The sequence below is a fragment of the Geotrypetes seraphini genome, chromosome 1 (assembly GCF_902459505.1).
Source record: "Geotrypetes seraphini chromosome 1, aGeoSer1.1, whole genome shotgun sequence".
In the NCBI taxonomy this organism is placed as follows: domain Eukaryota; kingdom Metazoa; phylum Chordata; class Amphibia; order Gymnophiona; family Dermophiidae; genus Geotrypetes; species Geotrypetes seraphini.
Genome location: NC_047084.1, coordinates 32,113,061 through 32,130,462, shown reverse-complemented (window position 1 = coordinate 32,130,462; position 17,402 = coordinate 32,113,061). Strand labels below are relative to the sequence as shown.

Below are 17,402 nucleotides of genomic sequence, written 5' to 3'. Positions count from 1 at the left end.
GCTTAGCAGGGTTTAAAAGAGATTTGGATAATTTCCTAAAAGAGTAGTCCGTAGACCATATTGAGATTGCTTGGGAAAATCCACTACTTATTCATAGGCATAAAATCTGTTTTACTACTTGGGATCTTGCTAGGTTCTTGGAACCTAGGTTGGCCACTATTGGAAACAGGATACTGAGCTTGATGGACCTTCGGTCTGTCCCAGTATGGCAATTCTTATGTTCTTAACTCAATGCATTTTATGATGAGCTTTCAGCATTTCAGTGATAGTTTCACAGGAAGACGGAGGGGTGAATGAGTAAGCAGGAGACAGTATGAAATAAAGCCCAGATCTTTAAGTCCAGTCAAAATATTTCATCATTTTAATTTCAAAGATCTTACATTCTTAGATTGTCTTAAAATCTCCTTTTAGTATTCTCACCATAAACTCATTGGTGCAGTGGTCAGTTTTTCCAAAGTGTTGTCCAAAAGAGGTGACATCCTGGTTGGTATTCAAGTTCAAGTTTATTAAAATTTGATATACTACCTTATCATTTATTTCAAGGTGGTTATACATTTTAAAATAGGGTAAAAACAGATAACACAATTTAACATAACTTTAACAAAATAAACATACATGATTAAACAAAACAATAACATACACAACTGGACAAATGTGTATGAGTGGAAAAAAGGGGAGAACTACAATGATTAAAGAAAAGTAAGGTATAAACAAAATGATGGGGTTAAAAACAAGTAAGTCCAATACAAGCGGACTCATAAAAGATAAAAAAAATTAAAAATCCTTAAAAGGACATTTACACTTGAAAGGCATCTTTGAAAAGGAATGTCTTAAAAGATTTAAATTTCTCAAGATTAGTTATCTCTCTTAGAGCATTTGGTGCTGAATTCCAGAAGGCAGGGGCAACTACTGAAAAGACTCGCAAGAACTTACTGCAGCCTTTCAGAAAGCAGCGTGGGGTCGAGCAGGAGAACGTAAAGCTGGCTCCTGACTGCCGCACTGCTGATTTGTTTTGCCACTGAGGAAGTGAGGAGCTGGCTGGATCCTAGACCACCAGAATAAACAAAAGCAACGGCGACGGCAGGCAGGTGGCCCAGGTGGGGGGGTTAAAAAAGGTGGTGCAGCGGCAGCGGGCAGGCAGGTTTGAAAAGGAAGTGCGGTGGCAGTGGGTGGGTTTAAAAAGGTGCGGCGGCAGTAGGCAGGCAGGTAGGTTTGAAAAGGAAGTGTGGCGGCAGCAGTGGGTTTAAAAGGATGTGGTGCGGCGGCAGCGGATGGGTGGGTTTAAAAAGGAGGTGCGGCGGGCGGGTTTTACAATAGTGTGGGGGGGAGGTAACAAAATTGGTATCTTCGCTTCATAAGACGCACCGAGATTTCCACCCACTTTTGGGTGGAAAAAAAGTGTCTTATGGAGCGAAAAATATGATGCAAAACATTGAAAAGGAAAGCTAAACAAGAATATGAAGAACAACTTGCCAAAGAGGCACAAGCTCATAGTAACATTTTTTTTAGGTACATCAAAAGCAGAAAACCTGTGAGGGAATCTTTGGGACCATTGGATGATCAAGGAGTAAAAGATATGCTCTTGGAGGATAAAGCCATAGCGGAGAGACTGAATTAATTCTTTGCTTCGGACTTTATAGAAGAAGATGTAAAAAAATTTTCCAGAACCAGAAATGGCATTCAAGGGTGATGAGAAAGAAATCTCTGAACCTGGAACATGTACTAAGCCAAACCAACAAGTTAGAGTGATAAATCACCTGGACCGGATGGTATACATCCCAGGGTACTGAAAGAACTCAAACATGAAATTGCTGATCAGGGTGGGCAGATTGGTTGGGCCATTTGGCCTTTATCTGCCATCATGTTTCTATGTTTGTTGTATCCTGTTGCTAAAATCATCTGTAGTACCTCAAAATTGGAGGGTAGCCAATGTTATACTGATTTTTCAAAAGGTTTTCAGGGGAGATCTGGGGAATTATAGACAGGTATGCCTGACCTCAGTACTGGGCAAAATAGTGGAAACAATTATAAAAAAAATAAGATTGTGGAACATGCAGACAAACATGATTTAATGAGATAGTCAGCATGGGTTCAGCTGAGGGAGATCTTGCCTCACCAATTTGCTTGACTTTGAAGGTATGAATAAACATGTGGATAAAGGCGAGCCAGTTGATGTAGTGTATCTAGATTTCCAGAAAGCTTTTGATAAAGTTCCTCATGAGAGGCTCCTAAGAAAATTAGAGACTCATGAGATAGGAGGCAATGTTCAATTGTGGCTTAAGAATTGATTATCGGACAGAAAACAAAGGTTAGGGTTAAATGGCCATTTTTCTCAATGGAGGAGGGAAAATAGTGGTGTGCCACAGGGATCTGTACTAGGACTGGTGCTATTTAATTTACTATAAATTATCTGGAAATTGGAACTACAGGTGAGGTGATTAAATTTGCAGATGACACTAAACTGTTCAAAATTGTTAAAACACATGCAGGCTATGAGAAACTGTAGAAAGACCGTAGGAAATTGGAAGGCTGGGCACATGAAATGGCACATGAAATTTAATGTGGACAATAGTAAAGAGATGCACATTGGGAAGAATAATCCAAATCATAGTTACTTGATGCTAAGCTCCACCTTGGGGGTCAGCACTCAAGAAAAAGAATTGTGTATCAGCATGGACAATACGCTGAAACCTTTGACTCAATGTGCGGCGGCAGCCAAGAAAGCAAACAAGATACTAAGAATTATTAGAAAAGGGATGGTAAACAAGACTGATATAATGCCTCTGTATCGCTCACCTTATGTATTGTGTTCAGTTCTGGCTCCTTATCTCCAAAATGATATAGCGGCACTAGAAAAGGTTCAAGGAAGAGCAACCAAGATGATAAAGAGGATAGAACTCCTCCCATCTGAGGAGAGACTAAAGAGGATAGGGCTCTTCAGCTTGGAAAAGATCAAAGTATACAAAATCCTGAGTGATGTGGAACAGGTACAATTAGATCAATTCTTTGCTGCATCAAGATTTACAAAGTCTAGGGGACACTCGATGAAGTTAGAGTAATACTTTTAAAACCAATAGGAAGAAATATTTTTTCACTCAGAGAATAGTTAAGCTCTAGAATGCGTTGCCAGAGGATTTGGTAAGAGTGGTTAATGTAGCTGGTTTAAAAAAAAAAAAGGTTTGGACAAGTTCCTGGAGGAAAAGTCCATAAACTGCTGTTGAGACTGACATGGAGAAGCCACTGCTTGCCCTGGATTAGTGGCATGGAATGCTACTACTATTTGCGTTTTTGCCAGGTACTTGTGACTTGTGATTGACCTCCTTGAAGACGGGATACTGGGCTTAGATGTACCACTGGTCTGATTTAGTAAGGCTATTCTTATGTTCTTCTAGATCGCTCTGCGCCATATTCCTGGAGCAACCTGCCTGAATCAATATGCCAGGCTCCATCTCTGGCAGTTTTAAATCCAAGTTCAAAGCTCTCTTTTTCAAAGCTGTGTTTAGGTCCTAATTCTTCCAACTTGTAATACATTATATCTGTTTCTCATTCCCTCTGCATCTCCTTTTCATCCCTTTGTATCCCCCTTCATGAGGAGTATATATTGATCCACCTTGTATCCTGTGTGTCATAATTAGATTGTAAGCTCTTTTGAGTAGGGGCCATCTCTTGCATGTTTAATGTACAGCGTTGAATGCATCTGGTAGCGCTATAGAAATAATAAATAGTATTAGTAGCTCTTGACCCAGGAACCCAGCTACTTGCAGCCATTCCCAATGGTACTAAGAACGACGGTTCTCTCCTTTATCCAAATACTTGCTCATTAGCACTCACAGCATGGTTTCTTTCACCAAGCAGGTAAATGCTTTTGCCCTTTTTGCTGATGTCTCTGCTGTCATTGAAGCATCCAGAAAATCTTTCATGAAGCGATGTTATCACTTCAGATGGACCAGATTTTGTGCCTGGTGTGTGCTACATTCTCTTGAACCAGTCTCATGTCTACTCCCATCCATTCTGGATTACTTTTTCCATCTCTCTAAGTACACCTTTCCAACTCTGAGTACAGCTCAGTGCCATCAGTGTGTTTCATACTCCCTTGGACAAGAAACCTCTATATATTCATCCCTTGGTATCCAGATTCATGAAAGGACTTTATCACACTAAACTACCAATCAGGCCTCCACCTGTTGCCTGAGATCTTATCATAGAAACATGATGGCAGATAAAGGCCAAACGGCCCATCTAGTCTGCCCATCCGCAGTAACCATTATCTTGTTCTCTCTCTGAGAGATCCCCACGTGATTTATCACAGGCCCTTTTGAATTCAGACACAGACTCTGTCTCCACCACCTCTTCTCGGAGACTGTTCCATGCATCTATTACACTTTCTATAAAAAAGTATTTCCTTAGAATACTCCGGAGCCTATCACCTCTTAACTTCATCCTATTCCCTCTCACTGCAGAGTTTCCTTTCAAATGAGAGACTCGACTCATGCACATTTACATTGCATAGGTAAACATCTCTATCATATCTCCCCTCTCCCACCTTTCCTCCAAAGTATACAGATTGAGATCTTTAAGTCTGTCCTCATACGCCTTATGATGAAGACTACCTTTATAGTAGCCTTCCTCTGGTCCCACTCCATCCTTTTTATATCTTTTTGAAGGTGCGGCCTCCAGAATTGTACACAATATTCTAAATGAGGTCTCGCCAAAGTCTTATACAGGGGCATCAATACCTCCTTTTTCCTATTGGCCATACCTCTCCCTATGCAACTTAGCATCCTTCTAGCTTTCGCCTTCATCTTTTCAAGCTGTTTGGCCACCTTAAAATCATCACATACAATCACACCCAAGTTCCGCTCCTCTGTCGTGCACATAAGTTCTTCACCCCCTAAACTGTACCATTTCCTCAGGTTTTTATAGCCCAAATGCATGACCTTGTATTTCTTAGCATTAAATTTTAGCTGCCAAATTTCAGACCATTCTTTAAGTTTCGCCAGATCTTTCTTCATGTTATTCATACCATCCGGCGTGTATACTCTATTGCAAATTTTGGTATCATCCGCAAAGAGGCAAATTTTACCAGACAACCCTTCAGCAATATCGTCCTTGGAGAAAGCAAAGTTACTTACTTGTAGCAGGTGTTCTCTGAGTACAATAGACATATATTATTATAACCTTCCCACTTCCCATAGTTGGCTGCTTAGCTTTATTACTGAACTGCAGGTCCCTTGAGCTGTTGTTGGATGGGAAGGCACTGGGACGTGTGTGGTATGGGCACTGGCTTAAAAACTTTTAAATGGTAGTGCATTTGGTAGTGTCCATACTGGGTTCCTTGGATGACGTCACCCACATGTGAAAATTTATGCCTTCTGTCCTCAGAAAACACCTGCTACAAATAAGTAACTTTACTATATCTTCTTGCATGTATTATGGTGGGATCCTTAAGTTTGCTGTTTAAACTTTACTTTTAATTTTCAGAAACTGACAATTATTAAAATATCTTAATCCTTCCAATTGGAAAGTATTACTTTCAGTGCCATAGTCAATAACCCTTTTAGTAATAGTGATGCTGGGTCAGAAAGGGTGTGTGTAACCTCAGCACTGAAGATGATTATAGCATAAGACAAGGGTTGACTAATAGACAGAATCTCTTCAATTGTCAACCATATTTGGTTCCAAAACTTCCTCAATAGAAGGCAATCAAATAGCATATGTTGGAGGATGCCCCCACAGCATTGCAAGACCAGCATTTATTCTGATAAAGGGGACTAATTTTGGCAAAGCAGTGGGGAGTCCGAAAAGCTTTATGTAATGTAAAGTATGCAGTTTATATCATCGAAGAGGAATGGAGGACCCTACTAGTATTTGACCAGATGGAGTTCCAACAATCTTCATCAAAGTCAGGTTCACATCATTATGCTAGGCCTCTCTCAAGTTTGTATCAGGACTAAATTTACACAGTTAAATAATAATCTTATACCAGTGAGAGGCTTCTTGGCATTTGAATGTAATTTTGCCACAGTGTGAAAGATATGAGGGGTAGCCAGTAAACGGATAAGAAGGAAGAAGGTCCAGCATTTCTACTATTGTAAAATATGAACGTATATATGCTGAAAAATCTGGCTCCCTGTGGAAATTCCATAAGATATGGAATCCTATCCTGGATTTTTGTTCTTTACATTCCTCCTGATCCTTGGTAGTCTGGGCTCTATTATTTTGCTCTTTTTACCATTTTCCTTAGTACATATATGACAAAACTCTGCCTCTGACATTATATATATTCTTGCTTCCTATTTTCTCTGAATGGTCTTTTTGTACCTAATGTGTATTTTGCTCTGACAGCCAATATGTTGTATATTCTGTTTTCTTTTGTTTTATCATAGTTTATGATAAGTGTTGTACATATATTGCCTGCCTGTTAGAGTTGTGTACTAGTTCGACTTCGGACTTTGGCTCACTGTTTAGCTTATCTGCTTTTGCTGTTATCTTTGGTTACTTTCATGCTTGATGTACTGTTCTGTTCTGTTATATACCAATAAAAATATTGAAAACAAAAAAATATCTTAGCCCTAAAAGCAAACATTATTTTTTTTTTAATTTCAAAACAAAATATAAGAATTTTAATCCTGATACCCTGCTGTTCAGTGTGAGTGTGGACTTTGATTGTTACTTTTTTTGTATTGTACCTAGGCTGTAATAAATTTATATACCAAATACAACTATGCAGTTTCCAGATCACATACACAAAATCTTTCCCTACAATTATCACATATAATATAGACATGTCTAAACAACATCGTTAATCATCCCTGTTATAAACAAGGATAGAGCGCAAATTCAATCAATTCAGAAATACAAGCAAGCTTTAAATCATACATTGCTGTCAAAAAAATTCTAAAAGGCGATTATCAACTAAAATATACCTTAGCATAAGAAGGCATTGGCAAATAATTGAGTTTTCAGCATTTTCTTACAATTCATCCTCCCCATACAAAACCGCAGGCTACCAGGCAAGGTATTCCATAGTTCTACGCCAGCCATAGATATCATTGATGCTCCGATCCTAGCATGCATAATCGACATTCTACCCTCCATACTTAATTTCATCCCATTTATATCTCTAAGCTCTCTTTTCGGTTTATAGATCACAAAGAATTCTTGTAAGATCTTTGGGGAAGCATGATATAATGTCTGATGTATAATTGCAACAATCTTAAACTGCACTCTTTGTTTCATAGGTAACCAGTGTAGTTTCTTCAACACAGAAGTTATATGGGTACTCCTAGGAGCCCCTGTGATTAATCTTGCAGCGGAGTTGATAAGCATTTCCAAAGCCCTCAACTTCCCTTTCACAACTCCTAAGTATAGTGAATTACAATAATGAATAACATGCCTAATATTGTATGTGAAATACTGTAATTTAGTGTATCAGTACATTTAACTTAGAGCTCCTTTTATAAAGCCGCAGTAGAGGTTTCTGCCGCAGGCCGATGAGGTAATGCTCTTGACGCTCATAGGAATTCTATGAGCATTGGAGCATTTACTTTGCCGGCCTGCGGTAAAAGCCATTGTTCATAAACATCTCTCTGTTTAATAATTTTCTGTGAATTAAAGTAATAAGCAATGTATGGAACACTACTCAAAATTTCATTTAGCAAAAGTTTCGAATATACAGTATATGAAGTAAGTTGTCCATGCTAACTGGATAAATTCTTAATATCTAGGTACCTATGGCTCGAGCCAGCATCTTATGGCTGATTGGAGAATATTGTGAGCGTGTCCCTAAAATTGCACCTGATGTTTTAAGAAAGATGGCTAAGAGTTTTATCAGTGAAGATGACCTTGTGAAATTGCAGATCTTAAATCTAGCTGCAAAACTTTACTTAACTAATTCCAAACAGGTAAGTACATATAAATACTCGGTCCTTTTCAGTGAGAATGCATGTCTTTATTCATTTGTATTAAATGTAGAACTGTTTCCATTCACCTGAACATTGGGATTTAACTTGTGCCTTTTCAATAATAATTCAAGGCAAGTTGCACTCAGATACAGTAACAGTTTCCTAATGCCTGGAGAGCTTACATTCTTAAGTTTGTATATGAAACAATGGAGGCTGGTATGATTTTCCCAAGGTCACAAGGCATGTCGGGTTTTGAATCCTGGCTTCTCTGATTCTCAGCCTACTTCTCTTACTACTAGGCTACTCTCATTTTATAAAATGCATGCCAAGATAGTAAGTTCTTGAAAACATATGTTATTTCTGTTACTACTTTCTCTGATTATCTCTTAAAAAAACACTTTAGTGTCTGTGGGGTCCTTTTACTAAAGCTTGGTGTATTAGCAGGATTAGTGCATGCTAAATGCTATCTGCCTTATTTTACACTTATGGGCCATGTGGCATTTAATGCACACTAAAGCTGGATATGTTTATAATGTTTTAAAATTTAATTGGTTTGATGTACAAAAGAACAAAAGTAATTGTTTTCTGCATGATAGTAAACTGCACCACACTAAATTGTAAACATTCATATTTACTGATTGTTTTGTTAGTTGTGTAATTACGGTTTCACATTTCATCTTATACTAATTTGCACAGCAGCAAAGCAACAGTAGGTGGCACAGTATCCATTTCTGTAGTACTATCATGTGTTTTTGTCTTTGACCATCTGCCATGGGCTGTTCCTTTTATATTTATTGTCTGTGACCATGAGGGAAAAAAGTACCCAGTGTTAGACCTTTGTTTCTATTAATGCTGTGTGATTAATATGCATGTTCCTAGTTCATTTAACCAAAGGAATCTAAAACTTAATGGTACATCTTCATTTTGGTTGTACCAATATGACTTGTGTTAGTCATTCATTGTATCCTTATAGGGATGTCTGTCTTAACAAATGTAAGTATTACAAAAAATAGCTGCAATGTTAATATATTTGTCAGCTACTCAGGGTCTCATAACATAAGAAAAGAACAGTGTTGTATAGTAACTAAGTAACTGTAACTAGCTACAGTATTGCATTAAGTATAGGATAACATTTATTACTTTTATTGAAGTAATAATTTTTGCCAATTTTCACTACTTCCACTCAGTTACATCTAATGCTTTTAGTTAAAAGTTGAAAGTAAAAGTAGAAATGAGGTGTAAAAGACGTTATCCCAGGACAAGCAGGCAGCTATTCTCACATATGGGTGATGTCACCAACGGAGCCCGGATACTGAAGCCTCGCAAGCAGACTTGCTTGTAGAAACTAGAAGTTTCGAGTCGGCCACACCGCGCATGCGCGAGTGCCTTCCTGCCCAGTGCAGGGCACGTCTCCTCAGTTCTCAGTTTTCCGCGTAGCTGAGAAGTCTGTCTTTGACTCTCTGCGTTTAACTTTGTTACTTTGTGCCTTCTCTTTCCGTGGTTTGTCTTTATTTTCTTCACGAATCGCTGTTTTCTTTTATTTCTAGTTAAAAAAAATTTTTTAAAATTTCTTCCATTCGACTGCTGGGGCAGGCCGCTCGGCCACAGCCCATGGGCTTCGACTTTGCGGTGGCTATTTTTCCTCCTATGTCCCGGCCATCGACAGGCTTCAAGAAGTGTAGCCAGTGCCAGCATGCGATTTCCCTCATGGACCCACACCGTTGGTGCCTCAAGTGCCATGGGCCAGACCATCAACCGAAGTCATGCAAGCGCTGTGCTACTCTTCAATCTCGAGCCCTTAAACGTCGTCTGATTTTAGTGGAGAAGCTTTTCGGGATGGATTCTTCGACCACTCCCTCGACTTCGAAAGTGGCCTCTGTCCTGAGGGCCCTTCTGCCTCCACTACTCCGACCTCGAGCCTCATCAGACCTTCTTTGTTTGCAGCGGCTCTTACCTCGACTACACCTGCTGTATCTTCCCCTCAAATCCTCAGGTCAGATAGCTCAGCAGAAAGTTCCAGCGGTGGTAATCAAGGTGGCAAAAACTTCCAAGTCGAAGCACATTTCCACTGCCTCTGTGGAACCTCCAACCAAAGCAGGTGGTCCGGTTTCAGACGTGGATCCATCCTTGCCGGCTTCTTTCCAGACCATGTTAGAGAGGCAATTCATTCAGTTCTTCACTAATATGGGACCAAAGCTTGCTACTCTAATCCAGCCTGGGCATTCTGCAGACTCCAACGAGGTCGAACCTCTTCCTATGCCTCCGGCTGAGACTACACACTCTATGCAGGGAGCAGAATCTCTGCTAGTGTCTGGTCTGGCATCTATGCACGCGAAGCAAGGAGCAGATTCTTTGCAAGTGCCTCAACAGGAATCCTCACACTCCATACAAGGAGCAGAGTCTTTGGGAGTGCCTCGAGGTTCCTCTATCAAGCCTCCTGAGCTTCAATCCACAGCTTCTAGCCCTATCCATTCATTAGTAGCAATGTCTGCTTCCATCTCCGGGGCGAAGTCTCCTCGATTTTCGAGATCTGCTTCCAAGCACCACTCTCACCGACGATCGAAGCCTTTCTTGAGGCATACCTCCAGGCATACCTCTTCTTCCAAAGAGCATCCTTCTTCCACTAAGCTTCGATCTACGCCTTCCAGCTCTACTAGACCACCGACTCCTCGATCGAGGTCCCCGCTTCCAGACCTCGAGGACTCAGCAATTTCTATTGCTTCGTCCAAATCTCCTTTTTCTTTTGATGCCTATTACATAGTAACATAGTAACATAGTAGATGACGGCAGATAAAGACCCGAATGGTCCATCCAGTCTGCCCAATCTGATTCAATTTAAATTTTTTTTTTTTTCTTCTTAGCTATTTCTGGGCGAGAATCCAAAGCTTTACCCGGTACTGTGCTTGGGTTCCAACTGCCGAAATCTCTGTTAAGACTTACTCCAGCCCATCTACACCCTCCCAGCCATTGAAGCCCTCCCCTGCCCATCCTCCTCCAAACGGCCATGCACAGACACAGACCGTACAAGTCTGCCCAGTAACTGGCCTAGTTCAATCTTTAATATTATTTTCTGATTCTAAATCTTCTGTGTTCATCCCACGCTTCTTTGAACTCAGTCACAGTTTTACTCTCCACCACCTCTCTCGGGAGCGCATTCCAGGCATCCACCACCCTCTCCGTAAAGTAGAATTTCCTAACATTGCCCCTGAATCTACCACCCCTCAACCTCAAATTATGTCCTCTGGTTTTACCATTTTCCTTTCTCTGGAAAAGATTTTGTTCTACGTTAATACCCTTTAAGTATTTGAACGTCTGAATCATATCTCCCCTGTCTCTCCTTTCCTCTAGGGTATACATATTCAGGGCTTCCAGTCTCTCCTCATACGTCTTCTGGCGCAAGCCTCCTATCATTTTTGTCGCCCTCCTCTGGACTGCCTCAAGTCTTCTCACGTCTTTCGCCAGATACGGTCTCCAAAACTGAACACAATACTCCAAGTGGGGCCTCACCAATGACCTGTACAGGGGCATCAACACCTTCTTCCTTCTACTGACTACGCCTCTCTTTATACAGCCCAGAATCCTTCTGGCAGCAGCCACTGCCTTGTCACACTGTTTTTTCGCCTTTAGATCTTCGGACACTATCACCCCAAGGTCCCTCTCCCCGTCCGTGCATATAAGCTTCTCTCCTCCCAGCATATACGGTTCCTTCCTATTATTAATCCCCAAATGCATTACTCTGCATTTCTTTGCATTTAATTTTAGTTGCCAGGCATTAATTTTAGTTGCCAGGCATTTTCCTGCCGAAGCTTCATGTTCGACCCAGGCTGCTTCAATGTCCTCGAGTTCTTCTCGAGGCAAGGCATTAGCGGATCAGCTATCTTTCTCTTCTTTTCTTCATCAGTTGGCTGCTGACCTGGACCTTCAATTGGATGCTGGTTCTAAATACTCTAAGGAGTATCTCGAAGTCATGCATCTTCCTCAACCTCATGCAGAGTCACTTAAGCTTCCTCTTCACAAGCTTTTGTCTCAGACTTTTACATGATGCCTGGAGACTCCTTATGCAATTCCTGCTGTTCCAGGCAAGTTGGACTCCAGGTATAAAACTCTACATTGCAAAGGATTTGAGAATTCGCAGTTGTCCCACCAATCCTTACTTGTGGAGTCCTCCTTGAAAAGGTCCCATCCTTCCAAGGTTTATGCTACCGTTCCTCCTGGAAGGGAAGGGAAAACTATGGACAAGTTTGGACGTCGCCTCTACCAAAATGCCGTGATGTCCTCTAAAGTCCTCAAATTACAATTTCCATTTTGTCACTTATTTCAAGTTCCTCAAATTTCTCAGTTATCTAGATACTCAAAAGCACTTCGAATTTCAAGAAGTCATACCTACTCTGTCACAACTCAGATTACATCTACTTCAGTCTTCTTCTGATGCCTTTGAGTTGTCCGCCAGGGCGACTGCTTGTTCTGTAGCAATGCGTCACCTAGCCTGGCTTCGCACCATTGACATGGACCCTAATCTTCAGGACCGCTTGGCTAATGTTCCTTGTGCAGGCAATGACCTCTTCGATGAATCTATCGAGGCAGTCACCAAGAAATTGTCTGAATATGAAAAATCCTTTGCTTCTATTGTCAGACCAAAGCCTAAGCCTGCACGCCCTCCTCCAATTTTCCAGAGGCGTTTTGCTCTGAGAGCGGCTCCTTACACTTGCCCTCCTCTCAAGAAACAGCAGAATCAGAAGCACCAGAAATATCAACCTTCTGCTGCACCTAAAGCTACGCAGCCTTTTTGACTGTTTAACACAGAGCATAACCTCCACTGTTCTGTCTCTGACCTATCTTCCCCCTATTGGAGGTCGTCTCCATCATTTTTATCACCAAATGGAGACCATCACTTCCGACCTCTGGGTGCTGTCAATCATCAGGGAAGGATACTCTCTTCATTTTACTCAGGTTCCACCAGAGCTTCCTCCAAGAGAGTATCCTTCCAGTCCATCCCAGACCGTCCTCCTTCAGGCAGCTCAAGCTCTGCTTTGTCTCCATGCCATCGAACCAATTCCTTTGGAACAGCAGAACAGGGTTTTTTACTCCCGTTACTTCCTTGGATCTCAGGGCTCTCAACAAATTTTTAGTCAAGGAAAAAATTTGAATGTTGTCCCTGGCATCCCTTTATCCCCTTCTCGATCAGAATGACTGGTTATGCTCTCTGGATCTCAAGGAGGCCTACACTCATTCCCATTCATCCGGCCTCCCATCAATACCTCAGATTTCGGGTGGGAAATCTTCATTATCAGTACAGAGTGCTGCCCTTTGGCCTCGTTTCCTCCCCCAGAGTGTTCACCAAGTGCCTGGTGGTGGTAGCAGTTCTAAGGAACCATGGTCTTCAGGTATTTCCCTACCTAGACGACTGGCTCATAAAAGATTCAACATTTCAAGGGGTTATTGTAGCGACCCAACGGACTACGTGGTTCCTACAAAGTTTGGGATTCTAAATCAGCTTTCCCAAATCCCAACTTCAACCCTCTCAGAATCTACAATTAATCGAGCTGTTCTGTACACTATACATTCAGAGCATTCCTTCCACAACAACGTCTGGAAGCTCTACTTCAACTCTGTCATACAGTGTCTTCCCGCTCTTCCATCTCAGCGAGACACATGATGGTACTCGTAGGTCACATAGCCTCCACAGTACACGTGACTCCTTTTACCAGACTTCACTTCAGAATTCCTCAGTGGACCCTGGCATCTCATTGGACGCAGGTTTGTGACCCACTTTCTCGACACATTGCAGTCACTTCTTCATTGAGACAGTCTCTCCGCTGGTGGATGCTCTCTTTCAATCTCTCCAGAGGCTTGCTGTTTCAAACGCCCCCCCATCAGAAGGTCCTAACAACAGATTCCTCGAGCTAAGCTTGGGGCGCTCATCTCGATGGACTCCGTACTCAAGGCCACTGGACCAGTACGGATCGTCAGTGTCACATCAATCTGTTGGAACTCAGAGCAATCTTCAAGGCTCTCGAAGCTTTTCAACATCTTTTTCACGACCAGGTAGTCCTCATTCGGATGGACAACCAAGTCGCCATGTACTATGTCAACAAACAAGGAGGGACGGGATCTTCCTCCCTTTGTCAAGAAGCTCTGAAGGTTTGGGACTGGGCAATTTGCCACAACACCTTCCTCAAAGTTGTCTACATCCAAGGGGCGAAAAATTGCTTGGCGCACAACTTGAGTTGTCTTCTGCAACCTCACGAATGGACACTCCATTCCTCGCCTCTTCATCACATTTTTTCACAGTGGGGAACACCTCAGATAGATCTCTTTGCAGCTCCCCACAACCACAAACTGCCTCAGTTGTGCTCCAGGATATATTCTCCTCATCGCCTCGAGGCAGATGCTTTTCTTCTGGAATGGATGGATCTCTTCCTGTACGCATTCCCTCCATTCGCAAGACTCTTGTCAAGTTGAAGAAGGATCATGCCACCATGATTTGGATTGCTCCTCGGTGGCTGAAACAACCTTGGCACTCCCTTCTACTTCAACTCAGCAGCAGGGAGCCATTTCTTCTACCAGTTTTTCCATCTCTGCTTACACAGAGTCAGGGATCTCTGCTTAATCCCAACCTGCAGTCTCTACACCTGACAGCTTGGTCCCTCTCAACATAACTCCTCTTCAGTTTTCTCAACCTGTAAGAGACAATTTTAGAGGCTTCTAGGAAGCTTCTAGGGTAGTGGATGCCTGGAATGTGCTCCCGAGAGAGGTGGTGGAGAGTAAAACTGTGACTGAGTTCAAAGAAGCGTGGGATGAACACAGAAGATTTAGAATCAGAAAATAATATTAAATATTGAACTAGGCCAGTTACTGGGCAGACTTGCACGGTCTGTGTATGGCCGTTTGGTGGATGATGGGCAGGGGAGGGCTTCAATGGCTGGGAGGGTGTAGATGGGCTGGAGTAAGTCTTAACAGAGATTTCAGCAGTTGGAACCCAAGCACAGTACCGGGTAAAGCTTTGGATTCTTGCCCAGAAATAGCTAAGAAGAAAAAAAAAAAAAAATTTAAATTGAATCAGGTTGGGCAGACTGGATGGACCATTCGGGTCTTTATCTGCCATCATCTACTATGTTACTATGTTACTATGAAGCCTACCACTAGACAATGCTATCACCAAAAATGGATTAGATTTTCTACGTGGTGTTTTTCTCACGATAAGGAGCCTCAGCATTTCTCCTTATCTTCTGTTTTAGATTACCTTTTGCACTTATCCACCTCTGGCCTCAAGTCTACATCGATCCGAGTCCATCTCAGTGCAATTGCCCTTTTCATCAGCCTATTGAAGGGAAACCCCTCTCTGCTCATCCGGTGGTTTCCAGATTCATGAAAGCAAACCTCCTCTCAAACCGCCTCCAGTGGCTTGGGACCTCAATGCTGTTCTTGCTCAATTGATGAAGCATCTGTTTGAACTAATGTCTATGGCTCATCTAAAGTATCTCACTTGGAAAGTGGTGTTTCTCATTGCCCTCACTTCTGCTCGAAGAGTCAGTGAGCTGCAAGCATTAGTTGCTGATCCACCTTTCACTGTGTTCCATCATGACAAGGTGGTCCTCTGTACTCATCCTAAATTCCTCCCTAAAGTGGTTTCAGAATTTATCTCAACCAATCCATTGTTCTTCCAGTGTTCTTTCCAAAGCCTCATTCTTATCCTGGAGAATCAGCTCTTCATACTCTGGACTGTAAACGTTCTTTGGCCTTCTATTTAGAACGCACCAAACCACATAGAACTGCTCCTCAACTTTTTGTCTCCTTCGATCCAAACAAGTTGGGACATCCAATCTCTAAACATACCATCTCCAACTGGATGGCTGCTTGTATCTCATTCTGCTATGCCCAGGCTGGATTACACCTACAGAGTAGAGTCACAGCCCATAAAGTCAGAGCAATTGCAGCTTTAGTAGCTTTCCTCAGATCTACACCTATTGAGGAAATTTGCAAAGCTGCTACTTGGTCCTCGGTTCATACTTTCACTTCTCACTATTGTCTGGATGTTTTCTCCAGACGGGATGGCCATTTGGGCCAGAGAATATTCAAAATATATTCTCCTAATTTGCCAACGCTCCCACCATCCCATTCTGGTTAGCTTGGAGGCCACCCATATATGAGAATAGGCTGCCTGCTTGTCCTGGGATAAAGCACAGTTACTTACCATAACGGGTGTTATCCAGGGACAGCAGGCAGCTATTCTCACAACCCACCCACCTCCCCTGGTTGGCTTCTCTGCTAGCTACCCTGCACTGGGCGGGAAGGCACTTGCGCATGTGCGGTGCGGCTGACTCGAAACTTCTAGTTTCTACAAGCAAGTCTGCTTGCGAGGCTTCCGTATCCGGGCTCCGTCAGTGATGTCACTTGTATGTGAGAATAGCTGCCTGCTGTCCCTAGATAACACCCATTACGGTAAGTAACTGTGCTTTATCCAAGGACAGCAGGCAGATATTCTCACAGATGGGTGATGTTATCCACTGTGCCCTGGTATGGACAGTGCAAAAGTGTGCTGTCACTTTAACTTCTTTACAAGTCTCAAGACAGCTTGTACCGCGCATTCGCCAGTGCCTTCCCACCCAATGCTGGTTTGTGGGACCATCAGTTCTTAGTCTTCCGGGAGCTAAGAAGTTGTTTATTTTTGAAGTCTCTCCAAGAGCGCTTTTTCTACCCTTTTTGTGCCTTTCTGTTCAAATTTTTTTATGATCACAGGTTAAATCGCTCCATTGTTTTTCAATAGCACTTTGTTCCATTCTCGCTTCAGTCTTCTTACTAAGCGTTTTAATGTTAACAGCTCCAAATCGAAACATTTATCCGATTTACAAGTATATATTTTAATCATTTACTTTTAGGGATGATATCAAGTATTTTATGACTTATTCAATTCTATTGCTTGTTGATTTAGCCATGGGCACAGTAGTGGAGATTGGATCATATTTAATCCAAAAATCTGCTCCATCAATATAAGATCTTGTGAATACCTGCTATGAATTGGTCTGGTTACATTTCTTGGTTAGCTGCCAATTTAGATTGAATTGATATTGATAATGATCTGAGTACAAGGATGGTGTCCATATTCCCTCTGATATCGAAAGAGCAGGTTACAGGAAATTCATCCTTGATAAAATTACCCCCTTCCTTTTGTTTTTCCCTTTTCTGTGTCTCTTTTCTTTGAATTAAATTGTAGTTCCACCCTTTCCCCTTCTGTACTTGTATGTCTTGTCTTTATGTGATGTATGTAATGTCTTGTATGTCTGTACTTGTATTACATGTCTTAATGTAATAAATGTAGTTCGTCTCGCCTAATTTATAACTGTATACTGCTATGAAATTTGAAACTGCGATTTAGTCAAACTTTTAATTAAACTTGAAACTAGATCTAAGTGATGATCTAAGTGAAGATCTAAGTGATGACCTTTACAGTGAGTGGAGGAGAAGCTGGGTATACTGTAGTCCAATTGCTTAAGAAAA

The 17,402-nt window shown here is 41.8% G+C and overlaps 1 protein-coding gene across 2 annotated transcripts in view; it reads left to right on the top strand.

Annotated features, from left to right (window-relative positions):
• The window catches only part of AP3B1 (adaptor related protein complex 3 subunit beta 1), a 516,639-nt gene that overhangs the window by 218,885 nt on the left and 280,352 nt on the right, over window positions 1–17,402 (top strand). For both annotated transcript variants that reach the window (XM_033929417.1, XM_033929426.1), the window contains exon 15: window positions 7,728–7,904. In XM_033929417.1, coding sequence (XP_033785308.1) covers window positions 7,728–7,904 — 177 coding nt within the window. The remainder of the gene's footprint in view (window positions 1–7,727; window positions 7,905–17,402) is intronic.